This window comes from Cyanistes caeruleus, chromosome 21 (assembly GCF_971803275.1).
Source record: "Cyanistes caeruleus chromosome 21, bCyaCae1.hap1.1, whole genome shotgun sequence".
NCBI lineage: Eukaryota > Metazoa > Chordata > Aves > Passeriformes > Paridae > Cyanistes > Cyanistes caeruleus.
In genome coordinates, this window is record NC_141721.1 from 260,497 (window position 1) to 288,253 (window position 27,757).

At 47.9% G+C, this 27,757-nt stretch overlaps 1 protein-coding gene across 14 annotated transcripts in view; it reads right to left on the reverse strand.

The window, feature by feature from the left end:
* TSPOAP1 (TSPO associated protein 1) overlaps positions 1-27,757 on the reverse strand; it is a 55,291-nt gene that overhangs the window by 5,950 nt on the left and 21,584 nt on the right. For 2 of the 14 annotated variants that reach the window (XM_023939021.2, XM_086859402.1), the window contains 21 exons: positions 27,375-27,458; positions 26,629-26,718; positions 25,811-25,933; positions 25,315-25,419; positions 24,544-24,594; positions 19,844-20,027; positions 19,326-19,546; positions 18,383-18,492; positions 16,482-16,591; positions 14,271-15,086; positions 13,617-13,768; positions 11,831-12,397; positions 10,457-10,723; positions 9,980-10,159; positions 5,792-6,901; positions 5,063-5,186; positions 4,767-4,918; positions 4,169-4,331; positions 1,910-1,981; positions 1,515-1,550; positions 514-617 (listed from right to left, as the gene is read on the reverse strand). In XM_023939021.2, coding sequence (XP_023794789.2) covers positions 514-617; positions 1,515-1,550; positions 1,910-1,981; positions 4,169-4,331; positions 4,767-4,918; positions 5,063-5,186; positions 5,792-6,901; positions 9,980-10,159; positions 10,457-10,723; positions 11,831-12,397; positions 13,617-13,768; positions 14,271-15,086; positions 16,482-16,591; positions 18,383-18,492; positions 19,326-19,546; positions 19,844-20,027; positions 24,544-24,594; positions 25,315-25,419; positions 25,811-25,933; positions 26,629-26,718; positions 27,375-27,458 — 4,821 coding nt within the window. Of the gene's footprint in view, positions 1-513; positions 618-1,514; positions 1,551-1,909; positions 1,982-4,168; positions 4,332-4,766; positions 4,919-5,062; positions 5,187-5,791; positions 6,902-9,979; positions 10,160-10,423; positions 10,724-11,830; positions 12,398-13,616; positions 13,769-14,270; positions 15,087-16,481; positions 16,592-18,382; positions 18,493-19,325; positions 19,547-19,843; positions 20,028-24,543; positions 24,595-25,314; positions 25,420-25,810; positions 25,934-26,628; positions 26,719-27,374; positions 27,459-27,757 lie in introns of all 14 variants that reach the window. The other 12 variants (XM_023939020.2, XM_086859396.1, XM_023939019.2 and 9 more) reach the window with 8 other exon arrangements.

Below are 27,757 nucleotides of genomic sequence, written 5' to 3' on the forward strand. Positions count from 1 at the left end.
CCTGGAAGTGTCCAAGGCCTGGTTGGAAGGGGCTTGGAGCAACCCAGTCTAGTGGAAGGTGTCCCTGCTCATGGCAGGGGGTAGGATGAGATGAGCTTTAAGGTCTCTTCCAACCCAACCCACTCCATGATTCTGTGATTCTGTATATAGGAATTGCTTGAAAACAATGCAAACTAGTCCATTAAACTGGAGCTAAATCTTTTTGCTTGAACAAGGATCTACACAGATATTTAACACAAAAGTCATGCTCAAATTAAGTGTCAAAAGCGCTTTCAAACCCTTAAGCAGGTTTTTCCTTTTCCCAGAGTGTTTCCTGGATCAGTTGCTACCAGCAGGAGCTGCTTCCTCCCACCCCAGATTTACTCAGTCCTGTCTGATCACCAAAGGACACCATGAGTATTCACAGTTTCACTGATACTCTGGTTGGACCAAAGTGCTGAGTGTCTTGGGAGAGAAGGAAAAAAGAGATAGGAAGAAGGAACCTCTGAAAAGGGGGGAGCAGCTGATGGTTACCTCCACATCTGTGTTTGGAGAGCTCTCCTTAGGGTTGTAGTCAAAAGCAGCCACCATCCTGCGAGGAGTCAGCAGCTCTGCTTCAATGTCTTTATGTTTCTGCCCTGCAGGAGAAAAACAAAATGTTCTTAGATGGTAATCACAAAGGACAAAATCCTGGGATTAGGACAAAATCCCAAATCACAGCAACTCCTTTACCATTTTCGTAGTGGTCTGAGCAAAAAGAATACTGGGGGAAACTGAGTGGAGAGAGACTTCAGAGGCATTTGGTAAAACAGTTTTCTGATCTGCTTCATCATCTCATAAGCACAAAAGTGGGGACATCCCACATCCCCTCATCCTGGTGCTGTCTAAACATACAGGAATGTTTTACTTTACATTTCCTATTTACACACACACACACAGAGAACAGCTGTCTCTTTACAGTGTCTTGAAAGGACATTTCTCCTCCCACTACACAATGTTCTGTTATTAAGCTACAAAATTTGTCCTCCAAGGTCCAGGGACCAGCACACAGGGAAGCTCAGGCCTTGCCATCCACAATCTCCTTCTTGCTGTGACTCATCACCTACAGACCTGCCCTGAGCTTACAAAAGCCAAGTCTGGTGCTACAGAAAACACACATTCATGGATTTTAACCCTGCTTTGGGTCAGCACTGGATGGGCTGGCAAAGGGTTTGCAAATTGCCTCTCTGGATATCCACAGATTACACACCTCAGCAGAGGGAGCATCCTCTCAGTGCCCCTTGGATCACAGGGACTGCAGCATGTGATGAGTGAGAGATTGCCCTGCTCTTCCCACAGCACAACAGGTGCACTCCCCCTGCAAGCACCCCTGCTCAACCAAAACATTCTGCACCCACCACTGAACAAAAAGAACTAAAACCTTTTGTTCCAGTGCTCTGAAGCAGCACCACAGGGTGTCACACTGGCCACTGAACACAAAACACATCTGTAATTCGATCATGCATCAGCTACTCCCCCGTAAAAGCAATTCTCACCGGGCTGAGACTTGCACTCCTGTTTGTCCAGCCCTGCTGGGGGAAGAAAATGCCCCATCAGTACGAGCTCATCTCCACCAGTGACCACATGACACAGCTGACAAACAGTAAAAAGAACACCAAGACAGCAAACAACAGAAGCAAACTGTTCATGCAACTCAAAGTCTACACCAGTAACCAGGACTCAGGAACGTAACAAGAAGCAGAAGTCAAGCTCCAAACTATAAAAGACATCACTGTTGTTAAAAACTTAACACCAGCACAGGGATGGGCTCTCTTTCCACTTCCTAGCAGTCGTACAAACATCTGAGGGTCCTGAAAGCAAGTAGTAAAAATTCAATGCAGCCTGTAATCCTACAACAAAAACCAAAGAGGAAGCAGTGGGTGACACAGACCTTTCTTGGAGCGTCTGGGTTTTGGAGGAGGGACGGTTTGGCGGCGTGGAGGTGGAGAAAATGTGCCATTTCCTTAATAAAAACACCAAAAAAGCAAATAAATAGACAAGAGAAACAGACAGTGAATGGAAAGTGAGAAGCATCTTGAATAGTGAACAGGGGACAGAGGAGATGACATGCCTCCCCTGGGAGGCTGACAACAGGATTTCTGTGGCCAAAGCCCTCCGGGCCTCATATGTGGACTCAGATGAGGCATGATCCACATCCCAAATCCACAGAGAAATCCACACTATGCTTATGCCTTTTAGACACTCCACAGCTCAAAGCAGACAGACTTTGCTGCTCCTTAGCTTTCAGAAGCAGCACCATAAGGACAAAATAAAACCTTGTACCATTAACACCTTAAAAATCCCAGGTCTCTAGCTGAAGCTTCTGCACCTGAGCAGGGTCAGGACTGGATGAAATCCCAAATGAACCTGTGGAGTGTCCAGACCAACCCCTCCAAGGCATTTCCTTAGTTACAAGGCTGTGATAGGGGTTTTATGGCAGCAGAGAAACAGCAGAGATACAGCCAGCCCGACTACCAAGGAATCAGAGAATCACTACTCTTGGAAGAAGACCTTGAAGACCATCAGGTCCAACCTGCACCTGACTACCCCTCCTGCCAGGGACTTGTGCAGAGCCAGAAGGGCCCCCTGAGCCTCCTTTGCTCCGGGCTGAGTCCCTTTCCCAGCTCCCTCAGCTGCTCCTGGGGCTCCAGCCCCTTCCCTGCTCTGTTCCCTGCCCTGGACATGCTCCAGACCCTCACTGTCCTTGCCAAGAGGGGCCCAGAGCTGCCCCAAGGATTTGAGGTGCGTCCTCACCAGTGCCAAACCTACAGTCCCTCCATGCACACACATCTTATTGACTACCACCACCTTCCTCCAAACTTTCAAAGCTGTCATTAATGAAGTCCTTTACCCTTCCAAGACTGGGCAGTGGGGCAGGGCAGAGAGAGCCTTGTGTATCCACAGAGGGACACAGGCCACCACAGGCATCCAGCCATCTCTGGCATATACACAGGAGAAAGAGTATGGATATGAAAAACACCTTATTCAAATCTCCTCTCCTCAGACATGGGAGAGGCCAAAGGACAAACACATTCAAGAAATCACACAGTGAAATTCCCTGTGCTCCTCAGGGTCAACTTTCCAGGGATCAACATTTAGGAGCTGGGCACTGTCAGCCCCTCAGAATCATAGAATGGTTTGGGTGGGAAGGGACCTCAAAGGTCTGTTAGAGCTGGATACCGAGTCTCCCTCCATGGAAATAGGAACAACTTGGATTGTTTATTTTTTGCCTTGAGTTTTTTTTATTTTTAGGTTGATTTGGGTTTTTTTCCCAGCTCAGGCAATGTCAGGGTTTATCTTTGCCATGACCAACACTTGTGCAGTTTTCCACTGCTGAACTGGCAGAGAAACAGGGAGCAGCAAAAGCAGGAATGTCGTGGTGTTTTAACAAGTGGAGCAGATCCAACAATTGGCACTGGCAGTAGAGGGTGCACAGAGGAGTGCAGGATGAGAGGTGGGAGACAAAAGGGACAGGCACTGGAACACAGGTATTCACAGCAGGGGCAGCTCACAGCCACTGAGCCTGACAGCCTGAGCTGCACATCCCAGGGCTGCTCCCTCTCCTCTCTGGGTGTGAGTGGGAAGGAACAGGAAAGCCTCTGCAGTGCACAAAGCACTGACCACACAGCTCAGGGAGTAAGAAGGAACCCAACCACCAGCTCCTTGTACACTCTTGTCTGCCTACCTTGCTGTCTCACACCTTTCCTCCCCCTTCCCCATCTCCACTCCCAAGTCACAGGTTCTCTCACCCAAGAGAAGGGTGATGACAAGAGCTCAGTCACAGGCTTTCAAAACAAGGGAGAGAACAGAGTGAAAACTTTTGCTCACATACTTCAGCTGCTCTTCAAACGCTTCTGTTTCCCTGTCCCTAGTGAGGCTCATCCTCACTTTGTGCTGAATTCACACACCTCAAGCCCAGGAGCAGCTGCAAAAGCTGCAGTGGAGTCAGGGATGAACGGAGAGCTGGGAACACCCACATCCAGCCAGATCCCCCTGCTGTGAAGCAGCCACTAAACCAGGCTGCAGATCCAGGGACAGCCCTCCAGATGGGTTTGGTGGCTGCACTGGCCACACACAACAGCAGGACTGAGCTTCCAACATTCCAGCAAAGAAGCCACAGGGGCAGGGCACACACAGACACACACAGTACCTGGGCTCTCCGTGTTGGCAGGCAGGAACCCCTGCTTTAGGAGCTGCTGCTTGAGCTCACTGCTCTCCACAGGAACTTCTGACACCATGTTGCATGGAATGTATCCCTCCCTTCCAGCACATTCCCCCCTATAAAAACCATCAGCATCCTTGTCTCCACAAACCTGCAAAGGGAAAATAGACTGTTTATGCTGCCAGGGACTGAGCTGCACAGAGAAAGAATCATGGAATATCCTGAGTTGGAAGGGACCCACAAGGATCATCCAGCCCAGCTCCTGGCCCTGCACAGACACCCCAACAATCCCACCCTGTGTATCCCTGGCAGCGCTGTCCAAACGCCCCTGGAGCTCTGGCAGCCTTGGGGCCATGCTCATTCCCTGGGGAGCCTGGGCAGTGCCAGCACCCTCTGACCTTTCCCTGATATCTGATCTAACCCTCCCTGACACAGCTCCAGCCATTCCATAAGGTCACCACAAAGAAGATATCAGCATCTGCCCCTCTACTTCCCTCATGAGGAAGGTGCAGACCTCCCAAGGTTTATGCTGCCCCTGGAACACCAGACAGATCCACAGAGCAGGAGATGTTCACTAAGTTCTTACTTTCAGGATCTGCCCCTCCTTGAACGGGAGCTCCTCTTCTGCCGCGTCAGGGTTAGGGGACATGGAGACAGGATCGTAGTCAAAGAGAGCCACGAAGATCCGAATGCTGTCATCTCTGCCAGAGCTCTCGGGAGCAGTGCTCCTTGGAGGGCCTGTGCACAGAGGGGACACAGCACAGAGAATGTCAGCACTCCCCAGCCCTGTATGGCCCAGGCACTGCCTGCCAGCCTCTCCCCAGCCATTTCCAGGAGCTTCCATCTCTCCTGCTGCCCACCTCTCTCCCCGTACCTGCTCACCTGGACTAGAGAACAAAGGTTTCTGCATTTGGCTTCTTCTTACACCCTTGCTCCGCCTCCTGCTAGGAGCCTGCCAGGCTGTGCCAGGCGGCTCTGGGCCCTTGGAATCTTTGTGACTGGACGCCTGCAATTGGAACCACCAGAGAATTAGTAACAGCCTCTGCCTTCCAACTCCCTGAACAGCGCTCAGCCCAAACGCACTCCACAAAGAGCAATGCCTCCAAATGCAACATTCCTCTTCAGGGACACTCTAGAGCTGGAAAGACCAAGGGAGCTGGAAAACAGAACTGAGGACGGGCAGGCACCCTGCCAGGCACTAGTGATGAACCCCTTGGCGAGGGTGAAGATGCAGGAAAGGGCATTTCAAGGGGAGGCAACATTACAGTCAGCATCTACACAAAGATTTCACCAATCAGCTTATTGCACCAGGGATTTTCATTTGGATCTCACACCCTCCTGCCATGGGGAGGGAGACCCAGCGTGAAAAGGAATACTGCATCGGTGACACTTGGTCAGGGAGCAGGAAAAGCAGAAGCAGCTACTACAAGAAAAGCCACGGAGCAGCACAGAACTACAAAATCTCTCAGATATTCTTCCACACAATCCTAGAGGAGGGTCCTTTCTCTGGACAACACTGAACAAAGCAAGATACAGGCAGGCCAGGGAAGCAGAGGGAAGCCAGCGCCACTGCAAGCTGCTTCAAAGCCAGAATAGCAAAAGTCACCCAACCCTTCTGTGCAAGGAGGTGCTACGTATCCCCTTCGAAGAATGTTCGAGCCTCCTTCTCCAGCCAGGTGACTTACAGTCCAGCTCCCAGCCCTGCTCCTCAGAACTGCTCTCACACCTTGGGGCTTCCTTCTCCCGGCAGAAGAACTGTAGGTGCCTGGCCCACTCCATACCCTGCTCTTCCATCATCTCTAGCCTGGTCAGGTCCCTTCTGCCACCCGGGTGGGCAACCTCAGACTGACTGGAACAATCACTCCAGTCTCCCTGGCAGCTCTGGGACCTCTCTGGCCACAGCCTGCTCTCTGGGGAGGATGCACAGGTTGAATCCTGATCATCTTCAGAGTCATATTCGATGTCTATTTCCAGGCTTCTGGGGCTGTGCGTTGCCATCACAGCAGGTTCTGCCCCCCCAGCTCCTACTGCTCTCAGGGCTTTTTTCTGCAAGGTGCCTTGTCTGGCCCGGCTGTACAAATCCAACCCCTCCTTCCCACCGGCACTGCTGACAACATTCAGCTCCTCCCTGAGACTGGGAGCTCTGTATAACCCGCTCCCCATCTGGCTGCAGTTGCCCAGCAGACGACTGCAGTGCTCTGTTGGATCACTCTGTCTCTTCCTACTTATCTCAGGCCGACTGTGGATCTTCTCTCGATAATTATTTCCCTTCTTCTTGCCCCAAGAGGGACTTGTCCCACTCCCAGACTTCGGATCGTTCTCCCGATAGCCCCAGTTCCAGTGTGCCTTCTTTTGACTGAAAGCCAGCTGGCTAAAGGCAGGATTTGCATGGTCAGCATCCGCTCTGCTCTCCTTAGCACCGTGCTCCCCCTGCGGAGTCTGAGCACACACATCCACGGAGCTGTTACTCCCATCCTCCTTCAGAAATGGCTCCTTGCTGTTGGGTGGTTTCTCTGTTCTTCCTGAATGGTAGGTCTGTGTTTCCAAGGAGTCTTGAGGGTCTGTCTTTTCTTCTGTAACACCCTTCTCATCTTCATCTTCATCCTCATCCTCAGTCACTTCAGGGATGCTGAACAACTTCTTGCTGTGGTTCTTCTGAAGCGGGAGCTCCAGGATCCTCTCCAGAATCTCCTCATCGCTGTCAGTATCACAAAGATCCATCTGTACCCAGACCCCGAGAAAAGCCACAGCCAGGACAAGCAAAGGAAAAAAGAAAGGAAATAAACATTAAAACAAGAGGCAAACTGACCCTAATTCCCTCCCAGTAGAGCAGGATGGAGCTGTGGCTGCAGCAAAGCAAGGGGAGGGGGCAGAGGGAGCGATGGATCTTCTGGCAAAAGCAATCGATGAACCAGCAATGTGGCAGGAAGCGAGGAAGGCAAATGCATGGAAGAGCTCCCTCCCAGCCCCTCCACCTGCAGCACCTCTCATCCTGCCACAGGAATGATTCCCCATGGCTTGGCACCCTCGGGCTGGGATGGGGGCAGGAGAGACGCTGTCCCTCCATGGAAGAGCTGAGTGGGCTCTTCTGTCCACAGGGCTGAGCCTCAGCCTGCGCTCACCCAGGGAGCCGTGGGTCCCCCTCAGCTCTGTCCCCTCCCTGGAGCACAGGGAATGGCCCTGTGCTGCAGGACACCCCGTGAAGATGTTGCTGCCCAGGCCCTTCCCATCTCCCAGCAAAGTGCCACCCCTACTGCAGGTTCCTGCCTGCAAATCCAGGAGCAGAGTTCCCACTAAAACAAAGGAAAACCTTTTACCTCAAAGGGCCACAAAGACATGGATTTCACTTGCAGATGGGTGAGAGCCTACCAGGTTACAGAAAATTTTGGGGACGGCACTGCTGAATTTTAAAATTTGTTGTGGATCAACTGTAGAATTTATAGGTCTATTTCTTATTACATTAGTGCTAACATAAAAGGTAAAAGCCCAGGTGCTCAGTGTTGTTTTGGTAGGAAGATACCTCTGGAGGTCTCTTGTTCAACTTCCCTGACAAGTTACATCATTTTGTGTTCTAAAGGCACTTACAAATCATGTGTAGCTACTGATATTTTAAACTACAGCCATGAGCAGGTCTGTTCAGAGACAATTAAAGACTGAACCACAGTGTGGGAGAAACAAAGGCAGTTGCAAGCTGTCTACTGATAGATTCCAACCTCTGTATAGCTTTTTCCAAGCAAAAGTTGGTCTTGAATTATATTTAGAACTGGTTGAAGGGGCCTCCAGAGGTCTCCAGTTCAATTCCCTATTGCAGCAGGACTGCTGCCAACAATAAATCTATGTCTTTGCTTAAATGAGGTTTGAAAATATCAAAGAATGGACATCCTGAAACCTCTGGGGACCAGTCCCAAGGCTGCACTGCTTTCCTAGGAAAGAGGTTTGAACTCATCTCTAACATGAACATCCCAAACAACAGCTCATGATTTTTGCCTGTTTTAATGTATCATCTCCCAGAAACAAGAAGACTTTGTCACTCATCCCTTTAACCATCATGCAAATAGTTATAGGCAGTTACAAAATCTCCCACTCAACTCCTCTAAACCAAAAACCCCTCAATTATCTCAAATTCTCCTTACAGAACACATCCTCAAGGCTCCTGCCTTGTTAGCACCATTTAGCAATATGGAGAATTCATAAATACAACCATAAAATAAGTTCAGTAAGACTTCTTTTAGCTGTTTGCAAATTTGTGGCTTCTGATTCTGAGTTTTAATATAATAAATTGTTTCAGCAATTAAACAACTTATTTGAGGATAAACATTTTAAAAGCAGTACTCCTCCGAGTTCTCTGAATCCTGAAAGAGTTGGCTGAGGAGTCTTGAGGTAACAGAAAATTTAGTTAAATATGCAGAATCCTAAAAACCAGCCCTATTCCAGTCACATCCCTTTCAATCCATAAGGCAGTAATGGAAGCTCTGTGCCCTAAAGCTTCCTGCCCCTCATGTCCTCTCCCAATTCAGCATCTTGTCACATCTCTGTCACTGCCAGCACAGAAAACAATCACTTTATCCAGCCAAGAACCACCAGTTTGTTCAGCTCAACGGGACATGAGCAGGATTTGGTGGTGTTTTTCAGAAAAACCCAACCAAATAAAACCTTAGGGAAAAAAAAAAAAGACAAATAGTGTTCTTGGTTGTTCTTATTTCCTTCTTTCTCTTTCCAGGAGACTTGTTTTTCTTCCATTTTTCCCCTGTCCAATCCCAACACCTGGCAGCCCTTCCAAAAGCTTCAGAGGTAGCCTCAGCCCCTCCAGCCACAAGGCTCTCCTGGGGCTCCTGATGTGCTGCACTGCAGGTCCAATCTCTCACCTGGGAAGCAGAAGCCCCTCCAGAAGAGAAGGAAATTTACTCCAGTCACTACACTCCTACCATTTAGTGCTCCCCAGCCCCATCCCTGCAGAGCAGCAGCCACACAGGGCACCACCAACTACAGATGTTCTTCAGTCACATGAAAAATAAAAGAAAGGGTGCTTTCTTGCCATCCAGGCGTATCACAGTTCCTGCAGAGCTTTTTAATTTCCCACTCTCTCACCCTCAGTGCTTTCCCTCATGGACATTCATCCCAACTGATGTAATCTGTATGCTTACACACCAGTTGCAGTTGGAATCACATTCCCACAGATGCATTCAGACCAGATTTACCTCTTTGAGCATGAATTAAGCTGGTCACTAACAGCTCAGCTCAGGCAGGATTTCATCCCTTACAGCATTTGAACTGCAAAGCCACAACTCTGCTCCTACATGCCATCCCTGGCTACAGAAAGCATCAAGGCCTAAGCCAAATAATCACAGGATCAGGGAATATCCTGAGCTGGGAGGGACTGCAAGGACTGAGGCCAGGTCCTGGCCCTGCACAGGACACCCCAACAATCCCACCCTGTGCCTGAGTGCTTTGACCGTTTCCTGTTTACTATCTGTGTTAAGAACTCAACCAATACCATTGATTTTAACCCTGGATTTTAAACATTAAATACATTAAACATTAAAACCCCTGTTTTTTAGACATTAAACATCACATTGTGTGTTTTTTTCCAACCAATTAAACCCTGACTCCATTCATTACAAACCAATACCTCTCCCTCTCCCGAAGAACTTGTGTTTTTACTACCTTGAGCCAACACTGGGAGTGAAAGCAGAGCAGCAGGACCTCAGGAAAGGCTCAGCCCAGCCCCTCCTCCTGTGAGTTGATGGCATGGGATGGCTGCACCGGCGCTCCCCGCAAGCAGCACTCAGGACAAGTTACCTTTTCCCCATTCTCCTGGGAACATGGCTCTCTCTGGTCACATTTCTTCTCTTCCAGAGCATCTGAAGACAGCTCTTCTTCTTCCTCCTCTTCCAAAATATCTGAAAGGTCAGAACTCCGGTTGTGCTCAGTGAAAAGCGTCAACTGTCGGCGGCCCATTTCCGACAGTTTTTCTTCTTGCTGTTGAAAAGCAAAACACATTTTCTCAGTTGTCCCAGACTCTATTTCAGCAACAAAGGAGCATTTTTCCTTTCTCTGAGCACACACACAGCTCAGGTGTGGTAGGAAAGGAAGTGGGCAGCACCCAAGGGAGTGGGTCAGGTGTGGACACACACAGACATCAGTCTCACTTGACAGCCTGCAGAACAACACTGCCTAAAGCTGGAAAACTCAGCAGGTCAAGCACAGTTCACATCCATCCATGGGCACACACATTCAACCAACCTCTCTTTTCACTCTGGACATTTCTTTCATCACCTCCTTGCCAGAAGACAACCTCAGGAAGTCCTGGCAGCTGCTCCCACTCATGTTTCCATCTTGAAAGGTGTCCTGTGTCGCCCCAGCCTGGCTGGGGGAGGACGCAGGCTCTGGCTTCAGGTGCTTCTCTGCCTCTCTCTCCGTGTCAGCACTGGGACCTTTGGGTGCCTCCTCCACGGAGCACACGTGGCAGGTTTCTGTTTGGAGCTTCACCCCACTGTCCCTCGGGCTTCCTGGCTCTGGTAGTTTGGTTCTTGACTGCTCCATCTGGGAAACAAACCAACAGTGAAATCAAGGGGATGGGTCTCAGACTACTTATGCACCAAAAATGAGTCCTATGACCCCAAATTATTTTGACTCTCTGATGTGTTCTTTGCTGTAGGGTTATGAATGTTTTGGCAGGCAATTTGCAGCTGGGAATGTTGGCCAGCCCTGGAACAAACCCTTCCCTGTCCTCAGGTCCCACGAGGGTAAATGTGGGTAAATGAATCCGGCAGTGACCCAATGCACTGAGCTGCAAATGACCAGGAGCTGATCACTGATCTTGGACTCAACATCTCAGTTCTTCTGGGTACTGAGCTGGTCTTCGGGCTTGCACCCACCATGCCGCTGTTGCTTCAGCAATTCTCAGAAGCCTCAGCCTATCTCTGAGCCTTCACAAGGACACACTGCCATGATTAATAAAGTTGTGCTGAATTTAACAGTTTGAAACACTGCAATGAGTTCTGATGTCAAAAGTCAGAATGGGAAATAGATCCTTTTCCCTTATGTAATATATTATATTATTAATATATTATGTAATAATCCCACATCAGGAGAGCCCGCTTCCCCATGGTCACAGAGAAATCATTTACTATCACTATATGGCTCTCAGACATCCTCACCACTGTCCTAAAAGAACTCTGAAAGGACTCACTCACCCTACTGGGAATTCCACCTGGATTTCACTCACCCACTGGAAACAGCCAGTGTCACAACAGTTTGCCAGTTCTGCAGCCATGGCTGCCTTGCTCTGCTCTCCACTGAGGTGTTCTACCACTGTCTTGTGCAAACCCACCAGACTGGAGAAGGTCCCTTCAAGTCAGAGCACAGCAATGCCAGACTAACATGGGAACATCTTTTTAACCTTTTAACTCTGCAAATTCTTCCTTTCCTCGCTCTGTTCCTCATCTGCTAGCAAACAGAATCAAGCTGCATCTTCCAGGTACCCAACAGCAGCCAAGATTCCCTGACAGTTTGCCACTGCTGGATGATGGCCCAGAGGCAACACTGTGTCACAGAAGGGGGCTCAGGGGCATCTTGTCCCACTCCCCAGAAAGGATTCCCTGCCCTTCCCTGCACAACTGGCACTGGGCAGGAGATGTAAGCACTTACCTGCAACTCTGTCCCTTCAACCAGCTGTTGCAGTCCCGTTTCCTCGGAAGGGCCAGGCTCCGTGCCCTGCCCTGGGAACACTGTGCCAGCTTGCTGGGGAGGTACACTGAGGCATTTCTTGTCTCCCACAGTGTCCAACTTCTGTGGGGAAGTACCTGGAGCCTGCACCAAGGAAGCACTAGGGGAGGGGAGGTGTGGTGGGGAAGAGGCTTTCTCTGTCAGGGGCCGTGCGGAGCCAGCAGGGCTGGAGGATGGGTCAGTCAATTTGGCATCTGAGCTCTCAGCAGGAATTTTCTGTCGGGGTGTGGGTGTGTGCTGTGGGCTGCAGGCAGGCAGTGAGGCCCTGGGGCCCCCCCGGGGCGGTCTGGAGGGGACAGTGGTGCACACAGGGGAAGTGCAGTGGGAGGATTCCAGCAGGACGGAGGAAATCTGGGCTGGAACCGAATCCACGGACTCCCCATACTGAGACATTGTCCTCACAGAAACCTCACGGCACACCTGGAACATCTGAAGCTGGGACAAGTCCACCAGGACACTCCCAGCTGTTGGAGAAGTAACTTCTATCACCTGTAAGCAAAAGAACAGGAAGAAATTGTTTATTGTGCACAGCTCAGCCCTTCTGAGAAGAACAATTCCAACCCCCCAAAGTTAAGACAGAACCCAAAGCTCTGGAGAGCAGCTGTGCAGAATTCCCACCCTTCTGCACAGTATCTGGGAAGAATGAACAGTTAAAGAGAAATCTGAGAAACTGAACAGTCTGCAAAAAATGAATATATTCATTCCTACTCCAGATTTTAACCCTCCTTGTTTCCTAAGCTTTGAAGAGCTTTTCCTTTTTTTTAGGCAGCTCTTTTGACTGCTTTCCCAGACACCTCCTTTTCCTGACCTGTGAAGATGAAAAAGCATTTCCACAACAAAAGAGCAATTATCCAACACAGCATCATCCTGGTCTGCACTGTGCTCCTTCAAACATCATGTGTGTACAAGACCAGAGGACACCATTCATACAGAATGTCCTTGGATGTTCTGTATCAGTAACAGCACTGAACCCTGGGATGTTTGTGTGTTAAAACCATTGAATGGTTGGGTTGGAAGGGATCTTAAAAACCATCTCAATCCAGCCCCTGCCATGGGCAGGGACACTTTCCACGTGGAGCACCCCAGGCTGCTCCAAACCCTGCCCAACCTGCCCTTGGACATTTCCAGTGCTGGGGCAGCCAAAGCTCCTCTGGACAATCTGTCCCGAGGCCTCATTACCCTCACAGGGAACAATTTCTTCCCAGTGTCCCATCTAACCCTGCCCTGTGGCAGTGGGAGGCCATTCCCTGTGTCCTGTCCCTCCATCCATTGCCCAAAATCTCTCTCCAGCTCTCCCAAAGCCCCATTAGGCTCTGGAAGGAGCTCTAAGGTCTCCCTGGAGCCTTCTCTTCTCCGGGTGAACACCCCCAGCTCTGCCAACCTGGATCTAGAGCAGAGGGGATACAGCCCTTGAAGCATCTCCATGGCTTCTTCTGGACTCACTCCAGCAACTCCACATCCCTCTGATGTTGGGGGCTCCAGAGCTGGAGGGTCCTGCTCCAGAAGCACCTCCAAAATCTGGACAGATGTTTTTTGTGGTGTGCATCACAGAGCCCAAGCAATGTCCCTTCTCTGCTCACTCTTTTCCAGGCCAAGGACTGTCACTGCCTCCTCAGGACACCTTCCTGGATCCAGCTTTCCATGTCTTAAAGTCCTGACACTTTGTGCTACCCCTAGAGCAGCCCCAGCCCCCCTGCACAGTCAGTACCTTCTGTCCATCCGCATACACGGCATATCCAGTGACCCGGACCCCATTGGAAGATCCCTCAGCATCAATGGTGACAGGTAACCAGCTGATAACCAGGATACCTGGAGAGGGACCAGCTTCTACCTGGACATCCAAAGGAGCATCAGGTGTGCCTGTGAGAGACCAAACACAATTTCCTCTTGCTTATCTGGCTACAGCATAAAGCTGAACCCTGGTTAGAATCAGAGAGCAAACTCCCAACCAGACCTGCCCCTGCAGAACTGAACTACAACAGCCAGGCCAGTCCTGGGAAACAACAGACAGAACCAGAGAAAATAAGATGCTCTTGTTCTGTGAAAGCTTTAATGCACAGAAAACAGAACTTTGCAAAAATAGCTGAGGCCAAGATGCAGCAACCCTTGGAGCAAGATCATGGCAAACCATCTCTTCCCTGCCCAACCAGCTGCTCCAATCAGCAGAGAGGATGTCCTCCCAGAGCAAACGAAAGCAAAAGGGATAATCGAATTTTAAAATAAAGGAAGAAAAACATTAAAACAAAACAGTGCAGCACCTCAGGCTTTGGGGACCTAATCAATCTCGCTTCCCTTTGCCCCATGGCTTCCCAGCAAAGGGCCAGCTGAGCACAGCCTCTCCATGTGCAGAGGCCTGCGGTACCTGCTAGAGGGGTAGTGAAGTGTATCACAGCTGAGTCCTGCTCCTGTCCCTCGGGCACCTCTTCCCAAGGAGTTTTCATGGGCCGGGCCTCCAGCTTGGCCACGTACTGGGTGCTGGGCTGCAGGTTGCGGAAGGTGTACCAGTACACGCCCGGCTTGGTCACATCACACTCCTGCCCGTTGAGATACACCCCATGGCTGTAGTTGCTGTTGCAGGGAAGCCACGTCACCTCTGCTGACGTGGCTGTGACACTTCTGACTTTCAGCATCGTTGGTGCCTTGCCAAAATCCTGCCCCACAAAGAAAGTGCAGCGCAGTCTATCAGAGCTGCCGTGCGCCGTCACCGTCTGCACGGACACGCGGTAAGCCCTGCTGTGTAAATCCAGCTTTTCTATCACTGCTTTGGTCTGAAGGCCACTCTTCACGTTCTGACGGAGCTCTTCATCCACATAGATGTTGTAGCTTTGTATGTCTGGGCAGCCAGCTGGCAAAAGAGGTGGTTCCCAGCCTACAACTATGCTTCTGGCAAGCTGCTTGATAAGAGTCAGTTTTCTTGGGTAAGGCACTGCTGTGTGACTAACAGGTTCCTCCTGGTCTCCTTCTGCTCTGCTGGCCAACAGACTAATACTACTCTCTTCAATGGAGAACTCACTCTTATCTCCACTGCTGGTGCTTGCACTGACCAAACTTTTCTCCTGGTATGAGCTATGGGTGAGATCATTCAGCTCCGGAGGCAGAATCGTCATGAGGTCATCATCTGAAACTCGCTCAACAAAATTGGAGGGGACCAGCCCTCGCCGGCCATCCATCAGCTCCCCTAAACAAAAAACAGGACACCTGTTACCACTGCTCCTGCCATTGAGCCTTCCAACTCAGCTGTGAGGACTATGGGACAACATCTATGTTGGGTAGAACTGCTCTGCAGTCAGGAGCGGAAAAAACCTCAGGGAGGTTATTCCTGGAAATTATTTCCTAGGGCTTCCCTTGTTAGGTCCCAATGGACACAGTGAGGAAACTCACTGCTCCACACATTTCAGAGCCAGCTAAGTAAGAAGCTGGGGTGTGTCATTATCTAAAGGCTTTCTCCTTCTTCATTATCCCATTGGTTCTGATCATAGCTCTTTCACTACTTTTTTAGCCTTCCCGAGCTATGCAGATGGATGATTTTATGTCTTCTCCCAGCCATACAGATTTGGGGTTTGCAGTACTTCCTCAAGAAAGTCCATCTTCCCAGCTTTGTATTTAGCTCTGGCCTTCCATTTAGCTCCCTCCTTTCTTAACTCCTACACTAAAAGTGTCCCAAAAAGACTTGTGGGGACAAGAGATACACAGCACTTGGTCTGTGCAGATCCATCAAACCATGGATGAACAGCACAGAGGGACTGCACTGCCTTCCCCCTTCCAAACTCTACCTACAGCAAATCAACTGAAAGCAGGGAAAGCAGAAAAGGTCAATAAAGAATAACCTTTTTAAACAATAAACAAATATATAAATTATAAGCTTGGGAATAGAAAGAAAGAAAGAAAAATGAGGCAGAGCAGTCACAGAGCAAGCAGTGCAATGTACATGCATTTGTCTCAGCTTTTGCAAAGCACCCCAGGGAATCAGGAACCATCACCCTTTAAGCAAGTGGCTCCACAAAGAAACCTCAGCACAAATTTACAGACCACAAATCTTGGTTTCAATTCCATCCACCTCTTAATCAACCGAGATCATGTTTGCAAAGGGGCCAAAACAGAAAGGCTGTGTGACACCAGCGAGGGTCCCAACTGCAGTTTGGGTTGATTACTGTATCCCCTCTCTGCCAAAAGAGCATGAAGCGATGGAGCCCATCACCTGCTGCAGTTCCTGGCTCACTGCAAAGAGGAAAACAGCCCATCTGCAGAAGGGTCTGAACATGTTCCTCTCCATAGTGATGGAGGAACCATATGGGGGTTGAAAGCATTGGGGATGAAACCTGAAACTTGCTGAAAGTAGTGGCAAAATTTCCACTGAAATCACTAGACCAGGATTTCATAGCTCAGACTTCATTTATTCATAACATAAATAAAGCTGTTTCCAACAGGATCTTCTTGTCCTTCTAACAAACTAACTATGGGCAGAAATGCTTTACCTTGAGGTTTCAAGGTTTGCTAAATTTCTCTCTCGTTTTCTGGAGAGAGATCAACTCTCCATAGCAGTTCATTCACATTTCATTTTACTAAAACACACCTTCAAAGAAGCCATCTTCATCCATGTCTCCATAGATGTAAATATATTCTCCAGCAGTCAGTGGAAGCTCTGCCTCTGGATTTTCATTAGGTCCATCAAAAGGATTGTAGCTGAAATAATTACAATTGGAAGACTTAATTTGCATAGGAACCTTCCCAGCCACACATTATAGCTGTGATGCTGATAAGCCTTCAATTCTCTGGGAATGCATCCACTTTGGCAAGCAGCAAATTCCACAGACAAAGGTGAAGACTGTGGTTTACATATATAATTATTTAATAACAGATAATTTCTGAGGAGCAGAACAGATGTCTTTTGACATCCAAAGGAAAAGGGATATAAAGATGCTGAGGGGACTGGAGCATCTCTCTGAGGACAGGCTGAGGGAGCTGGGCCTATTCAGCCTGCAGAAAGGGATTTTATCAATGCACAGGTATATTCAAGGCTGGTGTCAAGAGGAGGGGGCCAGATGCTTTCCACTGGTGCCCAACAATAGGACAAGGGGCAGTAGGAACAAACAAACAGGAAATTCCACCTGAACCTGAGGAAAAGCTTCCCTGAGGTCGAGCAAGCACTGGAAGAGGCTGCATAGAGAGGTTGTGGTGTCTCCTCCCACTCTAACCCCACATTTTAAACAGCATTCCAAAAACTTCACCAGCAAGAAAATTAGAAATACATTGGTGATATTCTTGGACTCCAGGCAGTTCTAACCTGCCTACCCAGGGATCCTCAATCAGAGGGTCTCGTTTCACAGGAAAATGCCTCATGAAAAACCTTTATCTTTACAAACACCTACTGCCAATTCTTGCTCTTTACCCCTTAAAAGGGATTTAATCATGCCAAAGCAATGTTTAACTCTCTGTAATCTGACTGAGACCTTATGGGCCCAAGACTGACATGAAGACACTGACCACATTTGATGTGCTCCTCATAAGCACGGAATCATCCCCATTCTCTTCCTCCCAATTCCCAGTGGAAAAGCTGATAGATAGCTAATACATTGAACTGTAAGGATTTGGGCTTGACCATGATGGCTCAGTGAATAGCAAGAGTTAACCAAAAAATGTGGGTTTATTCGGTGCTTCTTTTTCCCCTTTAAAGATTACAGCCAGAGACATTGTGACCAAAAATTTCAGGAATTCTAAACTGAAATTTTCTTAATTGTTGCAATAAGATTTATTGGAGAAAACTTCTTGCACTATTCTGAAAAGAACAGACAATTTAATGAATATGTTAGGTTGAACTAATTTTCAACAGAGAATGATATTCAAAGTTTTGCACAGTGCTGCTCACTGAACACCAACTGAGCTTAATGTGCTTTTGTTGAGCTAAGCCTAGGTTGCACAGGAAGTAACAGGTCTCAAATCATTCAATCATGGAATGGTTTGAGTTGGAAGGGACCCTAAAGCTCTTCTCATTCCACCTCCCTGCCATGGGCAGAGACACCTTCCACCATTGGGTTGCTCCCAGCCCTGTCCAGCCTGGCCTTGGGCACTGCCAGGGATCCAGGGGCAGCCCCAGCTGCTCTGGGCACCTGTGCCAGGGCCTGCCCACCCTGCCAGGGAACAATTCCTGCCCCAAATCCCATCCAGCCCTGCCCTCTGGCACTGGGAGCCATTCTCTTCTCCTGTCACTCCAGGCCTTTGTCCCGAGTTCTTCTCCAGCTCTCCTGGAGCTCTTTATGCCCTGGAAGGAGCTCTAAGGTCTCCCCAGAGCTTTCTCTTCTTCAGGCTAGACACCCGCAGCTCTCCCAGTGTGAAATCCCATGGAGAAATAAAATAAAAGGTCTAGCCTATTATTATCCACTTGTAAGAGTGGTGAATCCTAGAGAACATTGTGAAGTAGGGAACCGTAGATAACCTGTGTAACTTCACAGAGCACAAGCAATGGCCACTCAGTACCTGTATCGAGCTAAGAACACCTGGAGCTTTGCAGGGCCTTGGTTGCCTGGCTCTGGCATGAGGGAGATGCTGTCAACATCCAGTTCTTCCATTTCACTTGCAGTGTCCACCTAAAAATGTTAAAGATAAGGGTCTGAGTAAAGGAACACTCATAGAGTCTGTACACAGTGAACACATCCTTTAAACTCATGCCTGGTGTCAGTCTGGCTCCTGGGCTAAGGACCATCTCTAAGAATGACTTCTTAGGTGAGGAAGTAGTAATAAGATGCAACACCTCCAAGTTGGACCTTCAGGGCTTCCAGTCAGACATCAGCAAAAACTCCTTGCCCAGGTGGGTGATACAGCCTTGGGAACAGTTCCCAGAGTTGAGGGATCTCCATTCTTGAAGAACCTGTAGCCTGAGCTCAGCAAAGCCATAGCCACACTGATCTAGAGCGGGTGACAGTCCCACTGGAGTGGGAGATTGGATGAGAGGCTCTGGAGACCTCTTCCACCCCACACATTCATAATTCAGTATGTTGATTTCTTGCTACCTCTAAATGGTAGCTGTGTCTGTGTGCAACACAAATGTCAACGTGAACAAAGGAGCTCTGTTGGATCTTGGGGTTTTTAACTGCTTCTGTCCCCGCCAACACCTGTAAATCCCACTCCTTCTCCAAGCTCCCAGACACTGGCTAACCAGTTGTCTCTGTCATGGAGCACAGCAATATATTCAAATGATCATTACAGACATGGCATCCAAGGTAATTTCAGTATTTTCCTACAGTTTTTCTCTTGTTTACCCCATTTTCTTCAGGCAGCTGGAAGGGAATGAATACAACCTTCCTGTTGAATGCCTGTGACCTTACTGGGGAATGAATGCAACTTTACTGGTGCTCTCAGCAGTGAATTTATTCCCTTCTGGCTGGAAAGCACAGGCAGCAGATGGGACTCCCACACTGACCTCTGGAGTTGGGCAGGATTTTGGGCTGTTCTGCATGGATTCAGATTTTGAAGAGCTGGACTGAGACCCTCCTTTCTTGGATTGTTTCTGAGCACTGGTGGGAGCAGCTGGGGAGCCCAAGGTGGTGTCCGGCCCCCGCTGCAACGGCTCCAGCTCATCACTCCCTTCATTGTAAATCTTCTTTGTGCTCTGGTGGGGGAACAACCCAGGAACAGCTGACTCTGCAATAAAATCAGCTGGCCATTAGCTACAGCCACAAGCAGGACACAGGATCAGCAACAAGCATACCAGGGAACAGCCCAAGTCTCTACAAATGTGCTTTGTTCAGACTGGACACCTGAGCTCTTGCTGGCCATGGAAATGCCAACTTCTCTTTAGAAAATGAACCAAACTTATTTACAATAGGGACAGAGATGCCAAAATTACGCTGAACATTTGCATTAGCTCCTTTAGTCCCTTCCCTTTACACAAGTATCAATCCATTTTTCAAAGCCCCATCAGGCACATCTGACAATTACCCTTCTCCCAGCGGGGCTGCGGGGCGGAGCTGCACAGAGCAAGGGGCAGCTCCGAAGTCACCAGAGTGGAAGTGAGAAGGTTGATTTTTCCTGTTTGAAGCCGGAATTGCTGGAGTTCCTGTGACAGGAGGCTGAACTGCTCTGTTTGACTGCGACACTGGTCCTCCAGATCCTTCACCCGGGCCTGCCAAGAGAGAACAAGATGAGGAACAAACCTCTGTTGAAACACCGCGGTTCCAAACAGGATTTGCTTTTGCTGCATCTTTTCCCAGACTCCAAGGAGCTAAAGGATACTTTTAAATGCCCTGCCTAGGAACAGTCACTGGAAAGTGGCAGCCTCACGCTTCTACTTATGTTAGAAAAACCGAGGCTCATCATCTCTGAGGAAGCTGACTACAAACTCCATTAGGACTTATCCCTAAAATTCTGCGTTTGAACTTCAGTATTCTCTCTCAGCCCTGCACAAGATTAGATGAGATAGGTCAGAGATAAATAAGCCTTAAAAAGATTCAGAAGGCTTTATATGGCTTTTGGACCATTACAATCATGTCTTCAAAAGGAATTGCTCTCCCAGTTTTATCCATCGCTCCAGAGGCTCAAGCAAGTCCCCAGAACCTTAACCTGATCTCCCCACCATTCCAGGCAGGACTACCAACTGTCCCTCCAGACCTTGTCTCCTCCAGGCACTAGGAAGGGCAGAGAGCACACAGCCCCATGTTCCAGAACTCTCCTTTGATGTGGGAAGCCCACACACTTTCCTCCCTGATCCTACAGGGATGATTTACTCCAGGCAAATGCATGCTGAGAAGAAAGTTAGTTACACCTCAGCAAGACGAGGTGCCAAGGAGCCTTGGGAAACACTATGGAAACATTCCTGATAGAGAACAGTTTGTATTTTCCCATATTCCCTTTTCACTGTCTCTAGAACTTCCCCTTACAAAACATGGCTGATTCCTGGCTGTCTTTACACATCCCCACATTCCCCCAGCTTGTAGGCAGATCAATTCCCAGGTGTTTGCAACTGCTCCTTCCCCTTCTCTCACTGTTTCTTGTAAGTAAGATGCACCAAAACAGATGACCACACTGCACTCTTCAAAAATTTCCATTTTACCAAATGTATTTGAAGAGTTTTTTCTCCAGCCAACTAAAAAATAAACGATGCCTTGAAATATTACATGAGACAGAAAGTCTGAGCTCTTAAGCAGCTCTAAAAATAACATTTCTGACACAGAAAAAGCTCTCTCTTTGGTCTCAGAGCAATATAAAACCTTTGTAGCTGCTCCCTAAGGATTTAGCAGGGTCATGCATTTTTATTTGACTGTGACATATCTGTTTTAGGCGTTTGCGTTTATTACTTCTTCTCTTCCCAAGTCCAAAGGTGCTCTCATGTGCTAAGGAAAGCCTGATGAAGCCTCTCAAGTTTGGCAAGAACTATCTCTGAACTGAATTCAGATGCCAGGACTAACTTCCAGATGTGTCTGTGTTATCCACTTGCTCAGGATCAAGACCTTGTTTACTAAGCCACGGTGCAGAGGATTCCTCTGCCATTATGAGTGTTGGAATTTACTTACAGTTTAGGTTTTTCACATAAACACCTCTCCCCCACAACATTACATCTTAATAGAAAAGAAACCCTCAACAGTAAGAACAGTTGCACTGGATCAAAGGAGGGCTTTGTCCTCAAGTCCAACATCCATCCCTGATCCCACCTTGGGACAGAGCCTACAACAACAGACAGGTACAGAATGCCTGCAGCACCAGAGGGGGATTTCCTGTCTTCTCTGGAGACATGAGCCAGCAGATGCAATTGTGTTTAATAGCACCATAATAGTACCTCGTCCTGTAAATTCATAAACCACAGTTTAAATCCATTTACACTGGCAGCCAAGACAACAGCCCAGATAATTCACAGTTTAATTCTAAGACACCTAATTAGTCAGGTGTCTTTTCAATCTGTTATTCCAAACAACATACAAACATGCCTTAAATACTACTGCCACATCATACACAAGGTGTACTTCTAGCAGCTACTTGCAGGGGACTGCACACAGCTGGGAAGCAGCAGGTTTCCAGGACAGTGTTGGGAGGCAGGAGGATAAGAAAGAGAAGGCCCAAGGACATGGCCAGGAAGTTCAGGGGACTAGCAGGAATCAAACTCCAGACACAGACAAGATTTCTGTGTCTAAGCCCAACCCCAAAGGGGGAGAAAGAGTAGTCTCCCACAACAGGGACTGGACTTCCAGAAGAGGCTGCAAGAGCAGGAACAGAGCTTGGTGGAGTCAGTTTAACCACCAACTCACACACCCAACCAACACCAGTTCAGCCCCACCTTCTAAGATACTCTCATTCTTGGCTGGTCTGCTCCACTTCTCCAGCTCATGCTCTCCTTTCAGATGTCCCTTGCTCCCTTTCTCCATATCTTCTGCCATGTACTTTTGAGATCAGAGAATTCCCATCTTTCTAGAAGGGAATTCTATAGGTCTGCAGTCCAAGCACTTTTAGCACTTGCTAAAAGCAGGGCAGATGCCAAAGGAATTAAAGGAACAGCCCTAACCACATCATTGTGGGCACAACTTCTATAGGATGTCAGCATACCCCAATAAAGTCCTTTCCTGAGAGTTCCCATCACTTTACTGCTTTTTTGACTAACTTGTGGCTGACATTTTTTTTAAAAATCCCCTATCTCCAACCCTGCACCTCCTGTGCCAGCAGGGAATTCTGAGCCCACCACTGGGCATGTTTAGTCCCTGTTCTCTCTCCTCCACGTGCCTTTGCACAGTCAGTGTCATCTGCATTTTATCTCCCCATTCCTCCTGAGATTTCTGCCAGATCAGAAGGTTTTAAAGAAGCTTTCTATCAGCTACAAACCTCAGCACTTCTAAATCAGCCTTCTTTCCAAACCACCCGTGAACAGGCCAGCTAGCACAGCTCCCAGGCTGGAACTTCATTAGTTACCACCTCTTCTGGGAAAAGTATTATCCACAATCTCTGTTTCCCATCTTCCACCTGATTACTAAGGCAGCAGAACCCATCTTCTTCTCCATGACACTCATTTGCAACGGTGTCACCACTGCCTTTGGGGCTTGAAGGAAACATTTCACTCTTGGACTGCAAAGATACTTAATTGTGAAGAAGGAGCACAGTTGGACAATTCTAAAAATCTGAAAGTGCCAAAAAAAGTAAGCTCTTAATTCTAACTGGTCAAGAAAGCAAGGCACTTAAAGAGAAAAGCAGCTGCTCCATCAAACTCATAGTGGGAGCTCCTCTAATTACATTTATTTCTTGACAGTAACACTCTTGCAATCTTTTCCAGAGTATAGTTAAAACAAGAATATCAAGCAACTGTCAAAGTCAGAACAGAGGGGAAAATGTCCTGTTTGACAGCATTAAAGCAGTACCTGCATGCAATCCAAAGTACTCTGGGAGCAAGAAGAAAAGCAAGAAGAGATATCAAACCACATCAGCAGTTACACTACAACACTCTGCCAAAGACAACCCAACCCTCAATTTGAATGAAATTGTTTTCTCACCAAATTACAATGTCTGCCTTGTTCTATATTGAGATTCCCACCTCATTCCCAGAATCATCTGCTTGCCAAACAAAAGCTAAATCTTACACACCAAATGCATGAATGAGATAACCAGGCATTTCTGAGGGCCTCCAAATCACAGTGTGCTTAGAGATAAATGACAATATGCTTAGATTGGCTGCTAAATTTCAAGCCCCCTTTCCCCAGCACATTGCACCCACTCAAAAATGAATGTTATGGACATTTTGTGCCCAGACCTTCCCCAGGTCTGAGACCATGGAGTTCTGTGAATCAAAGCACAGCTCAGAACCTGGCTGTGACAGGATCTAAAGCAGCTGACAGCCTTCTCAGTCCTGCATCCTGCTCTTACATCAGTGAAAACAAGCAAAACTGAGCTCTGGCCCCCTCATTTCCCAACAAAACTGGATTTCTGGAAGGAGGATGTCTCCTTTTGTATCTGGGCAGTGCCAAAGGCAGTTGAAATCTTGTTTCATGTAATTTGGAGCTAAGATTGTGCTTCTCTCCATGGCATTTCTGCACACACCCCTTTCCATACCCTCCTCACCCCTGTCACTGCCTTATCTCAGAACTACAGAAACCTGAGGCTGAAGGAGATCACCTGGAGCACTGGGATCACCCGATCCAAGCCCTCAGCTCAGAGCAGGGTTGGCTGCTGAGAGCTCTGTACAGGTCTGAACACCTCCAAGGAGAAAGACTCCACTTATGACAATCATGGGACAGAACTCCTCAAACAGGAAAATAGACTACACTCATTCTTCATCAAGATCACATCAAAAAGCAATTCAAGCACATGTAAAAAAGAAATACATAGCACAGGAATCACAAACCCCCTGATTATGCCATACACTGATGCTCACAGTTTAATTCTAAGACACCTAATTATGACTATGATTATAGTTAAGTAATTTACATGACTATTTTAGGCATGATCTGAATGAAGTAACTTATCTAAGGACTAAGAAGGCCAGGATATAATTCCCCCAACTTTGACCCAAATATTACTTTCATTGCAGCAATATGTTGCATCTGATCAAGGCACTACAGCATCTTGCACAAGAACCAACAAAACCCAAGGCATCCAAACTGATATTATAAACAAAAGGTACCAAATCTGGAGCCACAAATCCCTCTTGTTTCTTTCTGTCTTACCTCTAGAAGCTGTACTGCTCCCTCATGTTCCCTTCTTGCCTCTGCCTGCGCCTAAGGAAAAATAAGGAGTAAATCAGAAATCAGCCAATGTGAGTTCACTTCTGTCTGACTACCTTGGCAGTCCTTTGTAGACTGAAGCACAGGTCTGGTGAGGAGCAGCTGAGGGAGCTGGGAAGGGGCTCAGGCTGGAGCAAAGGAGCCTCAGGGGGAATTTCTGGCTCTGCACAAGTCCCTGGCAGGAGGGGACAGCCAGGGGTGTTGGGATCTGCTCCCAGGGAACAGGGACAGGACAATGGGAAATGGCATCAAGCTGTGCCAGGGCAGGGTCAGGTTGAATACTGAGAAAATTTCTTCACAGTCCCTGGCACAGACTTCCCAGTGCAGCGGTGAAGTCACCATCTCTGGGACAGTTTAACAGCTGTGTAGATGTGGCTCTCGGGGACATGGGTCAGTGGTGGCCTTGCTGTGCTGGGGAAACAGATGTGCTTGATCTTGGAGGGCTTTTCCAACCTTAATGATTTCATGATTTTATGATTTAAACCACTCTACAGCTTGGGAGAATCTTTGGGCTCTGGACATATAGCAGGGAGAGGTCAGAACTGACATCCATAAGCAAAGCCCTTCACTTTGCTCAGATACCAGAATTCACCCGGACTCAGACACTCTTACTCTGTAAACTCACATCTGCCTCCTTCATGCACACCTCCAAAGGAAACAAGGTGCAGGAGTCCATTCAGAGAGGAAAACATCCCCTTGTCACACCCCACGTACCTGCTGCAACCGCTGGACCTCCTCCTGCTTCTCCTGCAAGACTAGCAGCGCTTCCTTGTGCTCCACTTCCAGCTGCTGCCTCCGCTCAGCCACATTTCTCATGTGCTGCAGGACAAGGCACACACAGCTGAAGGGTAACACTACTGAAACCCTGTCCTGTGTTCTACTGATGGCCACAAAGCCAAAGCAGGGCCTGTATTTAATGTCATCATTGCACAAAGTAAGAAATTCCCATCGCAAGGCAGAGCAACACTGTCAGAGAAAACCCTCAAGTCTGTGATGGCCACCTTATCTCCCACCCAAATCTCTGATGCAGCCTTTCCAAAGCATCTCTGCCCACTTTAGAAAACCGTGTTCCAGGATCCTGCAGAAGCAGAACTCCCACTGGAAGCACAGAGACAAAAGAACGGTCAAAAAAGGCAAACGGACAACCAGTGCCATTCAAAGGCAGCAGTTGGTTTAGGACAGTCCTTCCAGCCATGTGGATCCTACTGACCTTCAGCACCTGCTCTAGATTCTCCAGCTTGGTTTGGAGTCCTTGATTTGTCTGAATTACTGAATCCCGTTCCTTAGTCACTAAAACAACCTGCAGTTTCAGGTCAGCATTCTCAGATTCAACCTGAAGAGAAAGGATTTTCAGTGAGCACAAGCAGCCAAAGATATTCCTTGTAAAAACAACAGAGACCAGTCTATTTCTGTGCTTTCTGTTGGCAGTGATACCAAAATCAGGAACCTCCTCTCCTACAGGTTTTCACTTAAAAACAAATAAAAGAGCATTTGTCCCAGGCCTCAATGTGTAACACTTTATTTGCACACTGCTTCTCTCCCTAGATTCATCTGTCCTCCCTTTTGCAAGGAGGAAGAGGCTGGGATGGGAACAGGCTACAGAACAAAGAGATAAAAAAACCAAGCACAGTATCTCTAAGTATTTTTAATCCTACATGGTAGGATTAAACACAGAGAACAGTACAGAAAATTCAGCAGCATGCTGAAATTATCTTTGCCTCCTCCATTTACCACAAGGAATTTTTGGTTCCAGGGTGCACTATGGCTTGGTGACTATCAACAACACAAGCAAAGACAAACATTTCCATGTACAGCAGTTATTAAATATGTAGGAAGCCTTATGCATGGTGGCAAATTGACAAATGACTTTCTAACTCTTGTGCATTAGATTTGTCCAGGGAAGAACCCGGGAACAGAAGCCCAGATCAGCACATGACCATTACTGAGCTGGAAACTTGAGAACAGCCTGTTCTTCTCAGAGTTCTGCAAAAGCCAATGCTGCCAACCTGACAAAGACACTGCTTTTACCTGTCCTGCCCACCCAGCCTTCTCATTCAGCTGCAAGTTCTCTTCAGCCAGTCGTGCATTTTCACTCTGCACCTCCTGCAGCTGGATCTCCTGTCCAGAAAGAGCAGGAATTACACCATGACCCTCTAACTCCCCCAGATTATCCTGCAGAGAAGCTCCACTGCTCCTGTTTCCTGATGGTGCAGGATGCTGGTGAAACACTGCTCAAGGGCTGGGAAGCAACAGTGAGCAGCACTGCTCAAACAGAACCCAGCCCTGGACCAGACAACGGGGTTGGACCTGGATGACCTTTAATGTCTCTTCCAACCCAAACCAGTCTGTGATATCTTGAGCAAAACAAAACAGAAACAGAAGGGACAAATCCAGATGTTCTGCTATGAGCTGGAAAACCCCTCTGAAATTAAACAGGATTTCAGCCAGCAAGAAGCACAAGAAAATGACAGTGGGATGGTGTTATTACCATTTCAATACCTGTGAAAATAGTTAAATATCTCCCCAAATTAGCAAAGGCCATGGAATTTCATTTAGTGATTTGTGTAGCTGTATTCAGCCCACAGGTAGCTGAAAGACTACATAAACAATCCCAGCCTTAAGGGCTGGAGCCCCAAATTTGAGACACTGCTCAAATAAATAGAAACACCAGTGATTCCTTATTTAGATGAACTGAAGAGAAACCAAGAGGCACACAACTACTTAGCTCCTCCTCTCCCATTATGCTCATAACAATAGACAACAAGAACACTTACTAGTTCTTTGCATCTTTTATGCTTTTTCCTCACTTCATGCTCAAGGTTTTCACATTTTTTACGCTTTTTCTTGAGTTCAACTTCCTGCATGAAACAAGCAGATGTAGGTCAGCAAGCCCACACTCTTACAATGCATATGAAATTCAAGCCCAGCCTCTCAGACCCAGTGCATTAGTTATTTTTATTTTCTTATGAAAATATCTTTGTGACAAACTTAAACAACGTAGAAGCCAAGGAAGATTTTTCTGAAAGTTAGGAAAATCAAAAAATAAAACAACTATTCCTCTCTTCCCTAAGCCTTCAGTCTGGAAACAGTTCTGCTCCCACATGCAGGGACTGTTCCTATTTATACAGAACAGTAGAGACGACAAGGTGTGGGGGAC